General features: G+C 46.4%; 1 protein-coding gene across 1 annotated transcript in view; it reads right to left on the reverse strand.

Moving 5' to 3' along the window:
• Positions 1-20,017, reverse strand: part of LOC115102952 (obscurin-like) — a 100,637-nt gene that overhangs the window by 44,495 nt on the left and 36,125 nt on the right. Inside the window, 18 exon segments of the mRNA XM_065005677.1 lie at positions 2,183-2,449; positions 4,866-5,132; positions 5,675-5,884; positions 5,887-5,940; positions 6,769-6,912; positions 6,915-7,034; positions 7,525-7,791; positions 7,951-8,217; positions 15,372-15,638; positions 15,838-16,107; positions 16,330-16,599; positions 16,710-16,976; positions 17,094-17,360; positions 17,462-17,728; positions 17,909-18,178; positions 18,438-18,704; positions 19,519-19,623; positions 19,808-19,969. Coding sequence (XP_064861749.1) covers positions 2,183-2,449; positions 4,866-5,132; positions 5,675-5,884; positions 5,887-5,940; positions 6,769-6,912; positions 6,915-7,034; positions 7,525-7,791; positions 7,951-8,217; positions 15,372-15,638; positions 15,838-16,107; positions 16,330-16,599; positions 16,710-16,976; positions 17,094-17,360; positions 17,462-17,728; positions 17,909-18,178; positions 18,438-18,704; positions 19,519-19,623; positions 19,808-19,969 — 4,008 coding nt within the window.

Consider the following 20,017-nt stretch of genomic DNA (forward strand, 5'->3'; position numbering starts at 1 on the left):
GGTAGGAATACGAGCTGTCTTCTTTTCTACTGTCTCCTCCTTCTGGGGCTACAGTTTGGGGACAGCAGTAGCAGCAGGCTTCACAGCTATGGCAAAATACCAAAATGACTACCGGTATATGATTTAACTTCCTTATCTGTCTAGTAAGCAGAATGCTAAACAAAAAGCATGAGAACATGAACATAAACGTGTCATACAACAGTACTCAAAGAGAGAAACCAGTGACACAGACTACCAAAAAATTGCCTACACTGCAAGTGAGGGACAAAGATGAAACCAAATAAGATTACTGGACACACTAACACGACTACAAGATTATGCAGAGACCCCAAAATGTGTCATACAATGGAAACCACATGTTTGACTCCATTCCATTGATTCCATTCCAGCCATTAGAATGAGCCCATCCTCCTATTGCTCCCCCCACCAGCCTCCACTGTATGACGCAATATAAATTCCTGTTTATGCTGTCACATGATTCATTGCGTTATCTGCTTTTATAGCAAAACATTTTTTTAAACAAACACCCCCATTCAAATCGAGGGAAAATGAATCAGACCAAGAAAAAACATATTGGTATATGTCAAGTAAAGAAAACACTCACTTGACATATACTAAGAGGATCACAAGATGACGCACAGACCCCACAAATAAGCCACACCGTGCTAAAGCCACAAACGATGTCCGCTTGAACAGATAGGAACTGCTGCTCGTTGGCCTATCTGACTGACATTATCCACCAGATTCAAAAACACATAACATACAGAAACACCAGAATACAGTATTGATATTGCTGTGACATGCATGAGCTATGAGCTCAACGGACAAGAGACACACAACACGATAAAAAATATGTGGACAGCTGCTCGTCGAACATCTCATTCCAAAATCATGGGCATTAATATGGAGTTGGTTCCCCTTTTGCTGCTATAACAACCTCCACTCTTCTGGGAAGGCTTTACACCATATGTTGGAACATTGCTGCAGGGACTTACTTCCATTCAGCCACAAGAGCATTAGTGAGGTCGGGCACCGATGTTGTGCGACTAGGCCTGGCTCGCAGTCGGCTTTCCAATTCGTCCCAAAGGCGTTCGATTGGGTTGATGTCAGGGCTCTGTGCAGGCCAGTCAATTTCTTCCATACCGATCTCCACAAACCATTTTTGTATGCACCACATAAATAGTGGAGCTCATATTTTTCTACCATACGCTTCTACCATGGTCTTCTTCTCTACTGTCTCCTTCTGAGGCTCCGTTTTGGGCGTGGCAGGAGCAATAGGGCTGCAGGCTTAGAGACTATTACAAAACACCACAATAACTAAACATTCTTCAACAAGTAACCAGAAATATTTGTCTTTTCAACTGTCTCCTTCTGGGGTTCTGGTTTGGTGGCAGCAGGAACAGCAGGCTTCAAAACTTCAAAATTCCTTTTTCAGCTCAACAAACAGTGGCACAAACAAACCACAAGAAACTTGCAGCATAATGACATATGCACTCACTGTAAAAGGACGTCGAAGACTATCAACATCATCATCAGGACCAAGCAGCAAGACAAACTGCACATATGGCAAGTGAAAGCAGACAACCAAACCGTTCTCCATGTCCACTCCCCTCCCGACCTTCTTCCAGTTTGGTATCCTGCTTTGGAGGCTCTTGTTTGGGGGAAACTGGGGGCTTCACAGCTATGATAAAACATCCAACTTTGAACGGCAAAGCAAACCATATAACTGCAAGTCTACTAAGAATACAGCTGGCTTAACATTCACCCTTTAGGGCTATGATGATGGAAAGCTTTTCGCAATATGATGAGATTCAAGTTGACCCATATATCATCCCATATGAATTGACCTTGAGGAAGAATACATAGAGATAACAGTGCTTGTACTCATCAAAGTCGCTTGCTCATTAAATGAACGGCAAATCATGTCATCGGAGTTCAAATATGGAGCATTTTCCTGAATATTTGTCCTTATTTTTGTAAAATGTTATTTACTTCACCATTCCTCCATTTCAGAACACATATAAAATGACAGAAACAAACAGAAACAATGAATGAATTTGAAGACAACATTCAGTACAGTACAACAAAGGTTACACCTGTGAACATAAGAACATTTTTGTCATATTCAATTAAAACTTATGAAGTGACAAAGGCACTTCTGAATATATCAATTTTCTCTTACCCTTAATTTTGAGACTGGCTGTAGTCTTCTGGTCTCCACACACACAGCTGTAGTCTCCACTGTCCTCTGGTAGTACTTTGCTGATCAGGAGTTCACTCACAGATTCTTTCTGCTTCAGCTGGTACTTTTCTCCAGACTTCAGCACCTGTGTTCCCTTCCTCCATTCCACAGGGACTCCAGGTTTAGAGAGCTCACAGTGCAGGGTAACACTGCCCCCCTCCTCAGCCTCCTGGCTCTCCAGTTTGTGTTTGAAGGTCACAAGTTGGGCTATGGAACCGAACAAACAAATTATAGAAACAACCAATCTGTAACACCACGACTCAAACCAATATAGACAAAAATACACAGACAACACTGAAACAGACTACCCACAGACACAAAGATACAACCCAGAGATACAAACAAAAAGACAGGCATGGTCACGCCCTGACCTTAGAGAGCCTTTTTATTTCTCTATTTGGTTAGGTTGGGGTGTGATTTGGGTGGGCATTCTAGTTTTTCTATTTCTTTGTTGGTCGGGTATGGTTCGAAATCAGAGGCAGCTGTCTATCATTGTCTCTGATTGGGGATCATACTTAGGCAGCCCTTTTTCTCACCTTTGATTGTGGGATCTTGTTTTTGCATAGTTGCTGTCTAGCCCTGCAGAACTTTACGTTCGGTTTTGTATTTTGTTGTTTTGTCGGAGTTCAGTATTAAAATTCATGAACATTTTCCACGCTGTGCTTTGGTCTCATTCATCTAACAACGAACATAACAGAAGATCCCACCACAAACTGACCAAGCAGCGTGGTCAGGAGGAGAGGACACGACAGAAACCTGAGAGGAAGCCCCCCCAACCATGTGTGTGGGGGGGGGTGGGGGCAGATGACGTGGGCGTCGGTGCTGAGGGGTGAGTCCGAGACCGAGGAGGAATTCTTGGACCGTTTGAGCGAGGAGTGGTTGGCAGTGGAGAGGGACGAAAGAGTTTGGAGGGGTTGGAGTCTGGAGCAAGACAGTCGCTTTGAGGAGCGTGTGACCCTTCAGGCACCATGCTTTGCGGTTACACATACTGTGTCTTCGGTACGCATCCACAGCCCGGTGCGCTCTGGGCCAGCTCCCCGCATTTGCCATGCTAGAGTGGGCATTCAGCCAGGATGGGTTGTGCCGGCTCAGCGCTCCTGGTCTCTAGAACGCCTCCTCGGTCCAGGATATCCTGCGCCGGGTCTACGCACTGTGTCGCCAATGTGCCTTCACAGCCCAGTGCATCCTGTGCCAGCTCCCCGCACTTGCCGGGCTAAAGTGAGCCTCCAGCCAGGACAGGTTATGCCAGCTCTGCGCTCCAGACCTTCAGTGCTCCTCCACGGTCCAGTATATTCTGTGCCAGCTCCATGCACCCGGCCTCCAGTGCATGTCTCAAGCCTGGTACGTCCTGTGCCTGCTCCACGCACAAAGCTTCCAGTGATGATCCATGGCCCGAAGCCTCCAGTGATGATCCATGGCTCGAAGCCTCCAATGATGATCCAGTGATGATCCATGGCTCGAAGCCTCCAGTGATGATCCATGGCTCGAAGCCTCCAGTGATGATCCATGGCTCGAAGCCTCCAGTGATGATCCATGGCTCGAAGCCTCCAGTGATGAACCATGGCTCGAAGCCTCCAGAGATGATCCATGGCCCGAAGCCTCCAGCGGTGACCCATGGCCCGAAGCCTCCAGTTATGATCCATGGCCCGGAGCCTCCAGTGATGATCCATGGCCCGGAGCCTCCAGTGATGATCCATGGCACAAAGCCTCCAGTGATGATCCATGGAGAGGAGCCTGTAGTGATAATCCTTGGCAAGAAGCTTCCAGCGACGGTCTCCAGTCCGGAGCCTCCAGCGACGGTCCCCAGTCCGGAGCCTCCAGCGACGGTCCACAGTCCGGAGCCCATGACAACGATCCACGGTCCAGAGTCCACGACAATCCACGGTCCGGTTCCTCCGGTGACGATCCACGGTCCGGTTCCACGGAAGCGGAGGGATCAGCGAGCAGAGCGGGGTCTACGTCCCGAGCCGCCACCGAGGCTAGATGCCCAAACGGACGCTCCACCATGGAGTCAGGTTTTGCGGCCAGAGTCCGCACCTTTGGGGGGGGGGTACTGTCACGCCCTGACCTTAGAGAGCCTTTTTATTTCTCTCTTTGGTTAGGTCGGGTGTGATTTGGGTGGGCATTCTATTTTTTCTATTTCTTTGATGGTCGGGTATGGTTCTCAATCAGAGGCAGCTGTCTATCGTTGTCTCTGATTGGGGATCATACTTTGGCAGCCCTTTGTCCCACCTTTGATTGTGGGATCTTGTTCTTGCATAGTTACTGTCTAGCCCTGCAGAACTTTACGTTCGGTTTTGTATTTTGAAGTTTTGTCGGAGTTCAGTATTAAACATTATGAACACTTTCCACGCTGCGCTTTGGTCTCATTCATCTAACGACGGACGTAGCAGACATAACATTTCCTAAAACATGCCAAAGTCAACCAATAAATGAACATCATAATCAACAATTGCTGGACATCCATACGTATAAAAAATTGAAAAAAACATTCTGCTTGACAATACACTGAACTTCCATTTGAAACATTGCATACACTAGTAACAGGGCATCGCAGGGATGAAAGCACAACAGGTTTGCATATACAGTATGATAAATAGTTAATAACATGTCTTCCTCCTACCCTTAATCTTGAGACTGGCTGTAGTCTTCTGGTCTCCACACATACAGCTGTAGTCTCCACTGTCCTCTGGTACTGCTTTGCTGATCAGGAGTTCACTCACAGATTCTTTCTGCTTCAGCTTGTACTTTTCTCCAGACTTCAGCACCTGTGTTCCCTTCCTCCATTCCACAGGGACTCCAGGTTTAGAGAGCTCACAGTGCAGGGTAACACTGCCCCCCTCCTCAGCCTCCTGGCTCCCTAGCTTTTGTTTGAATGTAACAGGTTGGGCTGGGGATTCAAAATAAACCATATAAAATACATTGAAAAACAATATGCCTAACCAATGACTACGAGGCAATCAGACATGAGTGCATCCTCTAAAACCATGAGAATGGCAGTTTAAAAAGCAGGTACTTGAATAATGAATCGAGACACAGAAACAGCGACAGAATGATCACTAACAAAGACTAACAACATGATCAGCACAATGAAGGCACACAAGACTACAAAGACACAAAGATCAACTGAACAGAGACAGATAACACACAGAGACAATTAAAGAAAAATAACTGGGAATACTTCTAAGCTTAAGCACGGGGTTTTCAGAACATGCAGAACTTGCTGCTGACACTGAATCATAAAACATACAAAATGAAACAAAACCATGATGACAACTACTCAACACAATCAAAGCTATTATACCAAACCAACTTCTTGAAAATAATCTACTGAATCACACTTGAAACTTGATAACAGCAGTGAAAAGACAGTACAGAACAACTTCAGCTGAACATACAGTAGCTATTCAATGACACCAATCTGCCTCCTACCCTTAATCTCGAGACTGGCTGTAGTCTTCTGGTCTCCACACACACAGCTGTAGTCTCCACTGTCCTCTGGTACTACTTTGCTGATCAGGAGTTCACTCACAGATTCTTTCTCCTTCAGCTGGTACTTTTCTCCAGACTTCAGCACCTGTGTTCCCTTCCTCCATTCCACAGGGACTCCAGGTTTAGAGAGCTCACAGTGCAGGGTAACATTGCCCCCTCCTCAGCCTCCTGGCTCTCCAGTTTGTGTTTGAAGGTCACAAGTTGGGCTGTGGAACCGAACCATTAGGTGGTTAGTTTTTAATTAAAAATTTTTTTTAAACGAACAACTAAAATCACCGTAGCATAGTCAATGGAACACCCACAAAGGAGCAAGGGACAAAGCAATACAAATTCAAACTAATTATAGAAACAACCAATCTGTAACACCACGACTCAAACCAATATAGACAAAAATACACAGACAACACTGAAACAGACTACCCACAGACACAAAGATACAACCCAGAAATACAAACAAAAAGACAGACATGGTCACGCCCTGACCTTAGAGAGCCTTTTTATTTCTCTATTTGGTTAGGTTGGGGTGTGATTTGGGTGGGCATTCTAGTTTTTCTATTTCTTTGTTGGTCGGGTATGGTTCCCAATCAGAGGCAGCTGTCTATCGTTGTCTCTGATTGGGGATCATACTTAGGCAGCCCTTTTTCCCACCTTTGATTGTGGCATCTTTTTTTATGCATAGTTAATGTCTAGCCCTGCAGAACTTTACGGTCGGTTTTGTATTTTGTTGTTTTGTCGGAGTTCAGTATTAAAAATTATGAACAATTTCAACGCTGCGCTTTGGTCTCATTCATCTAATGACGGACATAACCGACATAACATTTCCTAAAACATGCCAAAGTCAACCAATAAATGAACATCATAATCAACAATTGCTGGACACCCATACGTAAAAAACAACAACATTCTGCTTGACAATACACTGAACTTCCATTTGAAACATTGCATACACTAGTAACAGGGCATCGCAGGGATGAAAGCACAACAGGTTTGCATATACAGTATGATAAATAGTTAATAACATGTCTTCCTCCTACCCTTAATCTTGAGACTGGCTGTAGTCTTCTGGTCTCCACACACACAGCTGTAGTCTCCACTGTCCTCTGGTACTACTTTGCTGATCAGGAGTTCACTCACAGATTCTTTCTCCTTCAGCTGGTACTTTTCTCCAGACTTCAGACCTGTGTTCCCTTCCTCCATTCCACAGGGACACCAGGTTTAGAGAGCTCACAGTGCAGGGTAACACTGCCCCCCTCCTCAGCCTCCTGGCTCCCTAGCTTTTGTTTGAATGTAACAGGTTGGGCTGGGGATTCAAAATAAACCATATAAAATACATTGAAAAACAATATGCCTAACCAATGATACGAGGCAATCAGACATGAGTGGATCCTCTAAAACCATGAGAATGGCAGTTTAAAAAGCAGGTACTTGAATAATGAATCCCAAACACAGAAACAGAGACAGAATGATCACTAACAAAGACTAACAACATGATCAGCACAATGAAGACACACAAGACTACAAAGACACAAAGATCAACTGAACAGAGACAGATAACACACAGAGACAATTAAAGAAAAATAACTGGGAATACTTCTAAGCTTAAGCACTGGGTTTTCAGAACATGCAGAACTTGCTGCTGACACTGAATCATAAAACATACAAAATGAAACAAAGCCATGATGACAACTACTCAACACAATCTAAGCCGTTATACCATCAGTGGAAAGACAGTACAGAACAACTTCAGCTGAACATACAGTAGCTATTCAATGACACCAATCTACTCCTACCCTTAATCTTGAGACTGGCTGTAGTCTTCTGGTCTCCACACACACAGCTGTAGTCTCCACTGTCCTCTGGTAGTGCTTTGCTGATCAGGAGTTCACTCACAGATTCTTTCTGCTTCAGCTGGTACTTTTCTCCAGACTTCAGAACCTGTGTTCCCTTCCTCCATTCCACAGGGTCTCCAGGTTTAGAGAGCTCACAGTGCAGGGTAACACTGCCCCCCTCCTCAGCCTCCTGGCTCTCCAGCTTGTGTTTGAAGGTCACAGGTAACGCTGACAAACCATTGGATTAAATATGCAATTATACTGTATTCACGATAACATAACAAAATAATTCTACAAACACATAACATTACATATATCATTTTTGACTGAGCCCCTGTAAACAATAACTTCCCAACATTCCCTTTGACCAAGACTATGTATCCATACCATTGACGTTTATAGTCGCTGTGGTCCTCTGGTCTCCACACTCACAGGAGTACTCCCCACTGTCCTCAACATTCAGATGCTTTATCTGAAGCTCGCAGGAGGCATCTTTTTGTTTCATCTCATATTTGTCTCCAGCTTTGAGATGCTCAGTGCCTTTCTTCCACTGAACCTTGGCCCCAGGTTTGGATAACACAGAGCAGAGAGTGACACTCTCCCCTTCCTTGGCCTGCTGGTTCTTCAGCTTTTGTTCAAAGCTGGCAGGCAAGGCTAGAAAAAGACGAACACGCCCAGATTCATTAACAAGTAGGCAAAACATTCTCTTTAAAATCCTCAGTTGTGATGGAAGTGGAACCGAAGCAATATGGAGGAGAACAATGGGTAATGGATGATGATAGTGATCCAGATTCGTTCATGCTGTCCTTCGGAACCTAAATATGATTCCAATGATTGGGTTGGTCAATGAAACAGACGACTTGTTAAACGAAGGTGGTAATCAAACCAGTACATGCAATAAACATGTCCTTCACAGCTGAACACAACCCCAAAACAAAATGAAATCCTTCCAAAGTACACAAAGGATCAGCAGCATACAGAGACAGGCATTTTTGGAGCTTTTGGCAGAACTTATGCAACATACCTTTGCATTGAGGCACCAATCTACACATTAACAATATTCAGAACATTTTTCAGATAGGAATAATTAGGAATAATTAGGAATAATTAGGAATAATTAGGAATAATTTCTTAGTTGATGACCCTGCAGTATTTCCCAGGACACAATAGAAGCATACTCATTACCTTGGATATAAAACCGAGCCTACATACTAACACAGCAGAGTGACTTCAAATCAAATTTGATTTGCCTCGAATACAACAGGTGTAGACCTTCCCGTGAAATGCTTACTTACAAGCCCTTAACCAACAATGCAGTTCAAGAAATAGAGTTAAGAAAATATTTATTAAATAAATGAAAGTAAAAAATTAAATAAAAAGTAACACAATAAAATAACAATAACGAGACTATATACAGGGGGTACAGAGTCAATGTGCAGGGGTACAGGTTAGTTGAGGTCATTTGTACATGTAGGTACATTTAACATTTACATTTACATTTAAGTCATTTAGCAGACGCTCTTATCCAGAGCGACTTACAAATTGGTGCATTCACCTTATGACATCCAGTGGAACAGTAGTGCATCTAAATCTTTTAAGGGGGTGAGAGGGATTACTTTATCCTATCCTAGGTATTCCTTAAAGAGGTGGGGTTTCAGGTGTCTCCGGAAGGTGGTGATTGACTCCGCTGTCCTGGCGTCGTGAGGGAGTTTGTTCCACCATTGGGGGGCCAGAGCAGCGAACAGTTTTGACTGGGCTGAGCGGGAACTGTACTTCCTCAGTGGTAGGGAGGCGAGCAGGCCAGAGGTGGATGAACGCAGTGCCCTTGTTTGGGTGTAGGGCCTGATCAGAGCCTGGAGGTACTGAGGTGCCGTTCCCCTCACAGCTCCGTAGGCAAGCACCATGGTCTTGTAGCGGATGCGAGCTTCAACTGGAAGCCAGTGGAGAGAGCGGAGGAGCGGGGTGACGTGAGAGAACTTGGGAAGGTTGAACACCAGACGGGCTGCGGCGTTCTGGATGAGTTGTAGGGGTTTAATGGCACAGGCAGGGAGCCCAGCCAACAGCGAGTTGCAGTAATCCAGACGGGAGATGACGAGTGCCTGGATTAGGACCTGCGCCGCTTCCTGTGTGAGGCAGGGTCGTCCTCTGCGGATGTTGTAGAGCATGAACCTACAGGAACGGGCCACCGCCTTGATGTTAGTTGAGAACGACAGGGTGTTGTCCAGGATCACGCCAAGGTTCTTAGCGCTCTGGGAGGAGGACACAATGGAGTTGTCAACCGTGATGGCGAGATCATGGAACGGGCAGTCCTTCCCCGGGAGGAAGAGCAGCTCCGTCTTGCCGAGGTGGTGATCCGTCATCCACACTGATATGTCTGCCAGACATGCAGAGATGCGATTCGCCACCTGGTCATCAGAAGGGGAAATGAGAAGATTAATTGTGTGTCGTCTGCATAGCAATGATAGGAGAGCATGTGAGGTTATGACAGAGCCAAGTGACTTGGTGTATAGCGAGAATAGGAGAGGGCCTAGAACAGAGCCCTGGGGGACACCAGTGGTGAGAGCACGTGGTGAGGAGACAGATTCTCGCCACGCCACCTGGTAGGAGCAACCTGTCAGGTAGGACGCAATCCAAGCGTGGGCCGCGCCGGAGATGCCCAACTCGGAGAGGGTGGAGAGGAGGATCTGATGGTTCACAGTATCGAAGGCAGCCGATAGGTCTAGAAGGATGAGAGCAGAGGAGAGAGAGTTAGCTTTAGCAGTGCGGAGCGCCTCCGTGATACAGAGAAGAGCAGTCTCAGTTGAATGACTAGTCTTGAAACCTGACTGATTTGGATCAAGAAGGTCATTCTGAGAGAGATAGCGGGAGAGCTGGCCAAGGACGGCACGTTCAAGAGTTTTGGAGAGAAAAGAAAGAAGGGATACTGGTCTGTAGTTGTTGACATCGGAGGGATCGAGTGTAGGTTTTTTCAGAAGGGGTGCAACTCTCGCTCTCTTGAAGACGGAAGGGACGTAGCCAGCGGTCAGGGATGAGTTGATGAGCGAGGTGAGGTAAGGGAGAAGGTCTCCGGAAATGGTCTGGAGAAGAGAGGAGGGGATAGGGTCAAGCGGGCAGGTTGTTGGGCGGCCGGCCGTCACAAGACGCGAGATTTCATCTGGAGAGAGGGGGGAGAAAGAGGTCAGAGCATAGGGTAGGGCAGTGTGAGCAGAACCAGCGGTGTCGTTTGACTTAGCAAACGAGGATCGGATGTCGTCGACCTTCTTTTCAAAATGGTTGACGAAGTCATCTGCAGAGAGGGAGGAGGGGGGGGGAGGGGGAGGAGGATTCAGGAGGGAGGAGAAGGTTGCAAAGAGCTTCCTAGGGTTAGAGGCAGATGCTTGGAATTTAGAGTGGTAGAAAGTGGCTTTAGCAGCAGAGAGAGAAGAGGAAAATGTAGAGAGGAGGGAGTGAAAGGATGTCAGGTCCGCAGGGAGGCGAGTTTTCCTCCATTTCCGCTCGGCTGCCCGGAGCCCTGTTCTGTGAGCTCGCAATGAGAGGTAGGGGTCAAGTGAAAATAAGATAACAAACAGCGAGTAGCAGCAGTGTAAAAACAAGGGGGGTCATTTGATTCATTGTACTGCGGTCTTATGGCTTGGGGGTAAAAGGTGTTAAGGAGCCTTTTGGACCTAGACGTGGCGCTCCGGTACCGCTTGCAGTGCGGCAGCAGAGAGAACAGTCTATGACTTTGGTGACTGGAGTCTTTGACAATTTTATGGGCCTTTCTCTGACACCGCCTAGTATATAGGTCCTGGATGGCAGGAAGCTTGGCTCCATAGATGTACTGGAAGGCAGTTGCCATACCAGGTGGTGATGCAACTGGTCAGGATTATTTCGATGGTACAGCTGGAGAACTTTTTGAGGATCTGGGGGCCAAATCTTTTCAGTCTCCTGAGGGGGAAAAGGCATGGTCGTGCCCTCTTCACAATTTTCCTGTTGTGTTTGGACCTTGATAGTTTGTTGGTGATGAGGACACCAAGGAACTTAAAACTCTCGACCCGCTCCACTACAGCCATGTCGATGTGAATGGGAGCCTGTTCGGCCATCCTTTTCCTGTAGTCCAAGATCATCTCTGTTTTTTTCTTAGCACCACACTGCCAGGTCTCTGACCTTCTCCATATGAAGGTGATCAGGCCTACCACCGTTGTGTTGTCAGGAAACTTAATGATGGTGTTGGAGTTTTGCTTGGCCACTCAGTCGTGTGAGAACAGGGAGTACAGGAGGGGACTAAGCACGCACCCCTGAGGGGCCCCCTTTTTGAGGATCAGTTTGGCAGATGTGTTGCTGCCTACCCTTACCACCTGGGGCGGCCCGTCAGGAAGTCCAGGATCCAGTTGCAGAGGGAGGTGTTTAGTCCCAGGGCCCTTAGCTTAGTGATGAGCTTTGAGGGAACTATGGTGTTGAATGCTGAGCTGTAGCCAATTAACAGCATTCTCACATAGGTGTTCCTTTTGTCCAGGTGGGAAAGGGCAGTGTGGAGTGCGATTGAGATTGAGTCATCTGTGGATCTGTTGAGGCGGTATGCAAATTGGAGTGAGTCTAGGGTTTCGGGATGATGGTGTTGATTTGAGCCATGACCAGCCTTTCAAAGCCCTTCATGGCCACCGACATGAGTGCTACGGGCGGTAGTCATTTAGGCAGTTTACCTTCACTTTCTTGGGCAGAAGGGACTATGGTGGTCTGCTTGAAACACGTAGGTATTACAGACTCGGTCAGGAAGAGTTTGAAAATGTCAGTGAAGGCACTTGCCAATTGGTCCGCACATGCTCTGAGTACACATCCTGGTAATCCGTCTGGCCCCGCGACCTTGTGAATGTTGACCTGTTTAAAGGTCTTGCTCACATCAGCTATGGAGAGTGTGATCACACAGTTGTCTGAAACAGCTGGTGCCCTCATGCATGATTCAGTGTTGCTTGCCTTCGAAGCGAGAATAAAAGGCATTTAGCCCATCTGGTAGGCTTGCGTCAATGGGCAGCTTTGTAGTCTGTAATAGTTTGCAAGCCCTGCCACATCCGACAAGCGTCCGAGCCGGTGTAGTATGATTCATTCTTTGTCCAATTTTGACACTTTGCCTGTTTGATGGTTTATCTGAGGGCATAGCGGGATTTCTTATAAGCATCCGGATTAATGTCCCGCTCGTTGAAAGCGGCAGCTCTAGCATTTAGCTCGGTAGGGATGTTGCCTGTAATCCATGGCTTCTGGTTGGGATATGTACATATGGTCACTGTGGGGACGAAGTCATCGATGCACTTACACGGAACCCAAACTGGCTGCGCGCGTGCGCCATCGTGTGCATACATGTATTTTGTCCCCCCACACCAAACGCAATCACGACACGCAGGTTAAGATATCAAAACAAACTCGGAACCAATTATATTAATTTGGGGACAGGTCGAAAAGCATTACACATTTTTCTAGCTAGCTTGCACTTGCTAGCTAATTTGTCCTATTTAGCTAGCTTGCTGTTGCTAGCTAATTTGTCCTGGGATATAAACATTGAGTTGTTATTTTACCTGAAATGCACAAGGTCCTCTACTCCATCAATTAATCCACACATAAAATGGTCAACCAAATCATTTCTAGTCATCTCTCATCCTTCCAGGCTTTTTCATCTCTTGACTTTATATTGTGATATTGTGGCAACTTTCATAAATTAGGTGTATTACCGCCACTGACCTCGTTCGTCTTCAGTCACTCACGTGGGTATAACCATTGAGGAGATGGCACGTGGGTACCTGCTTCTATAAATCGATGAGTAGATGGGAGAGGCAGAACTTGCAGCGCAATCTGCGTCAGAAATAGAACTGACTTATATTTTAGCCCTTGGCAACGCAGACACTCGTTGGCACGCGCGAGCAGTGTGGGTGCAATAATTGAATAATATAGATTCCTAAATATATTTTGCAACGCTCGTGCATGCGAGGCGAGCGGTGTAGTCGGCCTGTTATTGATGAAGCCGGTGACTGAGGTGGTATACGCCTCAATGCCATTGGATGAATCCCGGGACATATTCCAGTCCGTGCTAGAAAAACAGTCCTGTAGCGTAGCATCCACGCCATCTGACCATTTCCGTATTGAGTGAGTCACTGGTCCTTCCTGCTTTAGTTTTTGCTTGTAAGCAGGAATCAGGAGGATAGAATTATGGTCAGATTTGCCAAATGGAGGGCGAGGGAGAGCTTTGTATGCGCTTCTATGTGAGTTTTTTTCCCTCTGGTTGCACGTGACATGCTGGTAGAAATGAGGTCAAACAGATTTAAGTTTGCCTGCATTAAAGTCCCCGGCCACTAGAAGCGCCGCATCTGGATGAGCATTTTCTTGTTTGCTTAGGGCCTTATACAGCTCGTTGAGTGCGGTCTTAGTACCAGCATCGGTTTGTGGTGGTAAATAGACGGCTACAAAAAATACAGATGAAATCTGGTGAGCTAATAAACTGAACATCTAAGAATCTAAGAATCAGAGATGCCGCTGTACATTAAATATGCACCCTTCAATAATCTAATCTTTCTCTTTTCACTCTGAGGATGATAGACCCAAAGATGAGAGAATGATGAACAAAGATCCTTACGGAATGGTTGACTGAGATCTGATGGTATGAATGGTGCCACAGGCATCGAGGGCACCAGCCGTGGTCACTTGTGATATTGCATAAATTGTGCATTTGACAATGCACACTGCAACGACAAGTCTAGATGAACGTTAAAAGATCAAGCAAGTATCATTTCAATTTCAGAGAAACTAAAGAAGAGGGAAAATGCAGTGATGCACTTCCATCTCTGGTATCTACTACAGCTATAGATCTGCTAGATAGGATGGGGTGTGGCAGGATTGTTATGAGAGTGCCCAGCCCCCTCTAGCCTCCATATAATTCGAACCATGGCCCCGGCCATGGGAGTTACCTTTGACCATTAGCGAAGCATACGCTCTCTTATCCCCAATCACCACATTGACGGTGCCTGAGTCCATAGGTGTCAGCTCGCTCACGGTGAGAGAGTAGAAACCCCCCTCAGATACCTGGATCTCATTGAGGGGGGTGGGCTGCAGAGGGATTTGGTCTAGATACCACTGCGCCAGATAGGGCAGGTCCCCCTTGAAACACTCAACGTCCTGGGGTGGCTCCACTATGAACACGGTCTGACCTGGATGAAACAGATCTTAGACCATGACGGAAAACAGAGACAAGGGCACATGCTGTTCTGAGCATAATGTGTGTCCTGTCCACCAACCAGAATGGGATTAGACAGTAGGAAGGAATGATCTCCCAAATGTTAAAACATTTAGCATATAGTAAGGCAAAACAAAGGGACATGAATAATGCTCAGTCAATGCGGTTGCATCGTATGAATGTTGTCTGTTCAAGAAGACAAGCAGGAGAGTCAATCTTACTAGATGTTAAAATGTCAGCTCCAAGATACCAAAAACAAACTATTGCTCATATAACCCCTAGTATTATTCAAGTACCGATCAATAAAAGTTGACAGAGACAACCTAATCGCTCACAAAACATTTTTGCGGAAGCATCTAAATGCTCAACATGAATTCAAAGCTCTCTGCCCTGCTATGCACTGCAGTCAACATGTCAGCAAATCTATCATTTTCAGTGTCTGTAACTACTACATTCAAAAAAGTAATTAACATACAGTATGAATGTGCAAAACCATACAGCAATTTCAGTCGAAGGTAATATCAATTCACTATAAACTGTTTGGTGATCTCATAGTAATTGTAAGCACGATAAAGAAAAGATCTACACTGTACAGAGACCAAGGTCTTACCTTTGACTGTCACCTTCGCCATCATCGTGGCAGTGCCCACGTCACAGGTGTAAGTGCCGCTGTCTTTCTCCTCCAGCTGTTTGATAGTGAGGGTGAGGACGGTCTCCTTCTGACTCATCTCATAGCGTCCCCCGGCCTTCAGCTCCACGCCCTCCTTGGACCAGGCGGCCTTGGAGGCAGGCTGGGCCGTCTCACACTGCAGGGTCACTGAGCCCTCCTCCTCCACCTCGCTGTCCTTCAGCTCCTTGGTAAACTTGTGGACTGGCTCTGAGGAAAGGTACATCCAGGTAGGAGCCCAGCAGAGAGCATTGAGGTCGGAGAGGAAACATTTTTTGTTTGTTATTTAACATTAAAAAGCAGTCACAGTTTAAAAGTGGTAGCTCGTGGTCAATGATACATGAATATCCAGTAATCAACAACCGTTAAACAATTGAAGGTGTCTGTGAAGGGAACTGGTCAGACTTACCTTTGATCTCCAGCTTGGCCTTGGTAGTGGCCCCTCCGATGACCTCACAGCTATATTCCCCAGAGTCCTGAACAGTGACACTGTGGACGGTCAACTTCATGACCCTCTCCTCTTTACTGATCTCATACTTCTCACTCTTCCTGATGTCCTTCCCATCTTTGGCCCACTGGACGGTGGCCCTGGTCTGTGTGACCTCACAGATGAACATAGCATCCTCCCCTGAGACTACACTAATGCTCTGCAGCTCCCGTGATAGAGATTGAGCTTTGCCTGGAACAAGTCACAATTATGTGTTTTAATTCTGAGGGTGGCTCAATTTCCTTTCAATCACATGCAACAAACAAACTCAGAAATGTGATATGTTTTCTCTCAATGGTCTACATACCCAACTTTGCGATAACCTCAGGGATCAGTTGATCAAAGTCTCAAAACCATGAACGATAAAACCCATGCAGATTGATGTTAGAACCTCAACTGGTAAAGATGTCTGACCTTCAACAGCTAAGGTAGTCTTGGAGTTCAGGTTCTTGATGTTGAAGACCACCTCACCAGCATCGGCTGGCGTCACATCCTTGATAACCAGCATGTACTTGCGACCTGTACTGGAGACCTGGAAGCGTCCTCCATTAGCCACGGTCTGGCCATTCAAGGTCCAGGAACACTCGTCAGTGCTTTCCCGTGACAGAATACACTGAAAGCTACATGTCTCTCCCTCCATCGCCTCCACGGACTTCAACTGCTTGGTGATACCTATGCTCAGGTCTACATAAAGGGAGGAGAGGAGTTTTTCTTTCAAAGACATGATGACACAATTGCTGCCTCAGCACACTATACTAATTTGTTTGCAAGTTATGCAGCTTTGTCATACACACCTCTCACAGTGACCTTTGACTTGGAAAGCTCAGTACCCAGGTCGCAGCTGTACTCCCCTGCGTCTTCCTTGGTAACATCCTTGATGATCAGACCCAGGGACTTGCCTGTGTGCAGGACCTCATACTTAGAGTCAGTGGTCAGGAGCGTACCATCTTTCCTCCAGGCGGGGGAGACCCTGGGCTTGGAGGCCTCACACGCCAGGGTGATCATACCTTTCACCTCTCCCACCACGTCATCCAGAGACTTGAGGAACACTGCACGCTTCTCTGGAGGAATGCAAATGGAGATCACAACCACCAGTTAAAGATGTTTAACATATTCTTTAGTCCCACTTCTACACTACAGTATTTTCACTTGGACCAAATTAGCTCATGAGTCTTTACCTTCGACTTTTAGGGTCACACCCTCCTTGATTTCCCTGACCTTGAAGATGATGGTGCCCCCATCCTCAGGTGCCAGATTCTTGAGTGTGAGCGTGTGCACTTTGCCCACGTGTGTGATGGTGTTGACCTCGTTGGAGAAGAGTGCTTTTTCATTGAGCAGCCATTGCACCTCCTCATCAGTGTAGTTGATCTCACAAATGAACACTGCATCACTGTCCTCATCCACCTCTGTGTCCACCAGGTGTTTGGTGATCTCCACTTTCCGAACTGCAATAACCCACAGCACACATCTCATTTGAACCATCAACGCTCAGCAAAGCAATCAGCATTGAAGTCAAATCAACACCAACATCTGATGCAAAACGTACCCTCTACAGTGAGAGTGGCTTTGGTCTCGGCAGCAGCCGACTGACAGCGGTACTCCCCGGTGTCTTCCCCAGTCAGCTTCTGGATGGTCAGCTGAGCCCTCACAGCGTCCTGTTTCAGGCTGTACTTGTCTGAAGCATCCAGGAGGGTTTGCCCTTTGAACCAGCTCACCTCTTTGGGTGTGGCGGAGAACTTGCAGCTCAGAGTGGCTGAGCCCTTCTCCTTGACTGTCACATCTTTAATGGGCTCTACCACCTCAAGAGGACGCTCTGTAGTTGAGAGAATAAGAAGAACAAACAGCTCTGATCATAGGCAAGTCATATAGCATGCTCCTATCCCACTTTAATCTGGTTATGAGAACATCATTTCAACCAGCTATACCCACTGAGAACATGGTAGTCTGACATAACCATTTGGTTCCACCCTCTGTGTATGAAGAAGCCTCTGACCTTTGACAGTAAGCTGGGCCACAGACTTGCTCTTGCCAGCCATGAACTGGACAGGTCCTGTCATGGAGGCCTTGGTCTTCTTGAAGGTGAGGCGGTGCATGGAGCCCTCCTTCTCCATCTCCACGTCAGCGCTCTCCTGCACGGCCACACCATTCAGGGTCCACTTGGGGGGCTTGACTGAGTCGATGTTGATCTCCACCTCGAAGAAGGCGGCAAAGGGCTCGGTCACTTCCACGGCACTTAGCTCCCGTACGACGCTGATGGCCTGCTCTAGAGGGACCACAGACACAGAGTGTTTAGGTCATACTTGAGGTAAAATCACTCTTAATTGCACTCTTTAGGGATCTGTTAAGAGTGCTATTTCCATTCACTCATTGACTGGTAGTCCTGTGTCCTGAAGTATTGATATGTGCTAAAAGAGATTCGGAAGTATATTTTGATAAAGCCACATCATACATTATAAAAATACACTTCATAGAAAATTCTTACATATTTACAATAGACACGGTCCTGGATTCTCTCCTGTTACCTTCCACAAGAAGTTTACAGGATGTCTTGTCGTCGATGGCGTCACAGGTGTAAGTATCCTCATCATCCAAGCCCACGTCGTTTATGGTGAGTTTGCGGTATATACCCTCGCTGCTGATCTCGTGCTTCTTGCTGGGCTTGATCTCCTTCTTGTTCTTGTACCACTTGACCTTGGCGCTGGCCCGGGACACTTGGCATTCCAAGAACCCACGGTGTGTATACAAGGCTAACTTATCCCTGAGCTTCTTCACAAACTGGACAGGGAGCTCTACAGTAACAATAACAACCGTATCAATACAAGGAAGCGATACTTAGCAGTACCAGAGAAACATATCAAAACACTACCACACATCAAAGCAGTAAGTAGCACTAAACTAAGACAGGGAACAGAAGGTACTCAACAGGGGTCAGTACGCCAAAGAAAACAACTCCACATCTCCCTGTGCAATTCACATCCACAGGCTCTCCCAAGGAACAGTGCTTTATCGTGTGCCTTCTTCCATCAACTCCAACATCCTGAGGGGCTCAGATAGCCACTGCATGGCCTTCTCATTCCTGGCCTGGTACAGAGGGATCGCCATGAACAACACGAGAGACAGTTCCCGAGGGTAGTCGGGTCACGCTAGGATCTAGGTTCTGTGGTTCAGGTTCCCCAGAGGATGTATAGCAGCCATGCGTCAAAGAAAGACAACACCATGGATTCCCAGAGAAACCACTACGAATCGTTAAGGATGTAGCACTCTGGCCGGGGATACAAAACACCAATATTCCAGTCTAAAAGAGGCCAATGCAGTATCATCCCCACAGACGTTTGGCTGCTGAACCAAATTAACTCTGAAGACACAGAGGACCGGCTGACTGGCTGAGCAATTGACTAACTGGATCAGTTGACATAATATTTTTCAGGTTTGAGTTATGGATCGGGAACTGCATTCACCATTGGCATGTTTAATGAGTACTTGTGAATTCGTTGAATTTGTTACATACCGTATAATGTGATGTGCAGACCTGAATATGTTATTATATCCTATGTTGCCATAAATACCATGCTATAGGGAAAGCATGCTGGAAATAGACTTTACCTTTCACTGTCAGTTTGGCTGTTGAAGAGGCCTTTTCAGCTGTGAATTTAATCTCAGCCATGTCTTCTGGGGTCACCGACTTAAACAGCAGCACATAGATTTTACCTTTAATTGAAAGAAGGCAACTTATAAGAACAGTACCGAATGTTAAAACACTGAAATAGTACATTTGTCCTGATTGATCGATGATAATAATTCAAAAACGGTGTATTACTAAAACGTATGAGTGTTTATCACAAATGTGGACATCTAAACATGTATTTGGAAAGTATGTGTGTATTCTCCTCACCCTCTTGTCTCATCTTGATGTTGTCACCGACTTTGAGTTTGGTGTCGCCTTTGAACCACTGGCAGTCCACTTCATCGTGAGAGATCTCACAGAAGAACGAGGCGCTCTCCTTCTCCATCACCTCCACGTCCTCAAGCCTCTTCACTATTTGAATGTCTCGGGCTGTGGAGAGAGAAGCACAAGAGACAATAAAAAGAGACATTGGTAAGT

Source organism: Oncorhynchus nerka, linkage group LG20 (genome assembly GCF_034236695.1).
Source record: "Oncorhynchus nerka isolate Pitt River linkage group LG20, Oner_Uvic_2.0, whole genome shotgun sequence".
NCBI lineage: Eukaryota > Metazoa > Chordata > Actinopteri > Salmoniformes > Salmonidae > Oncorhynchus > Oncorhynchus nerka.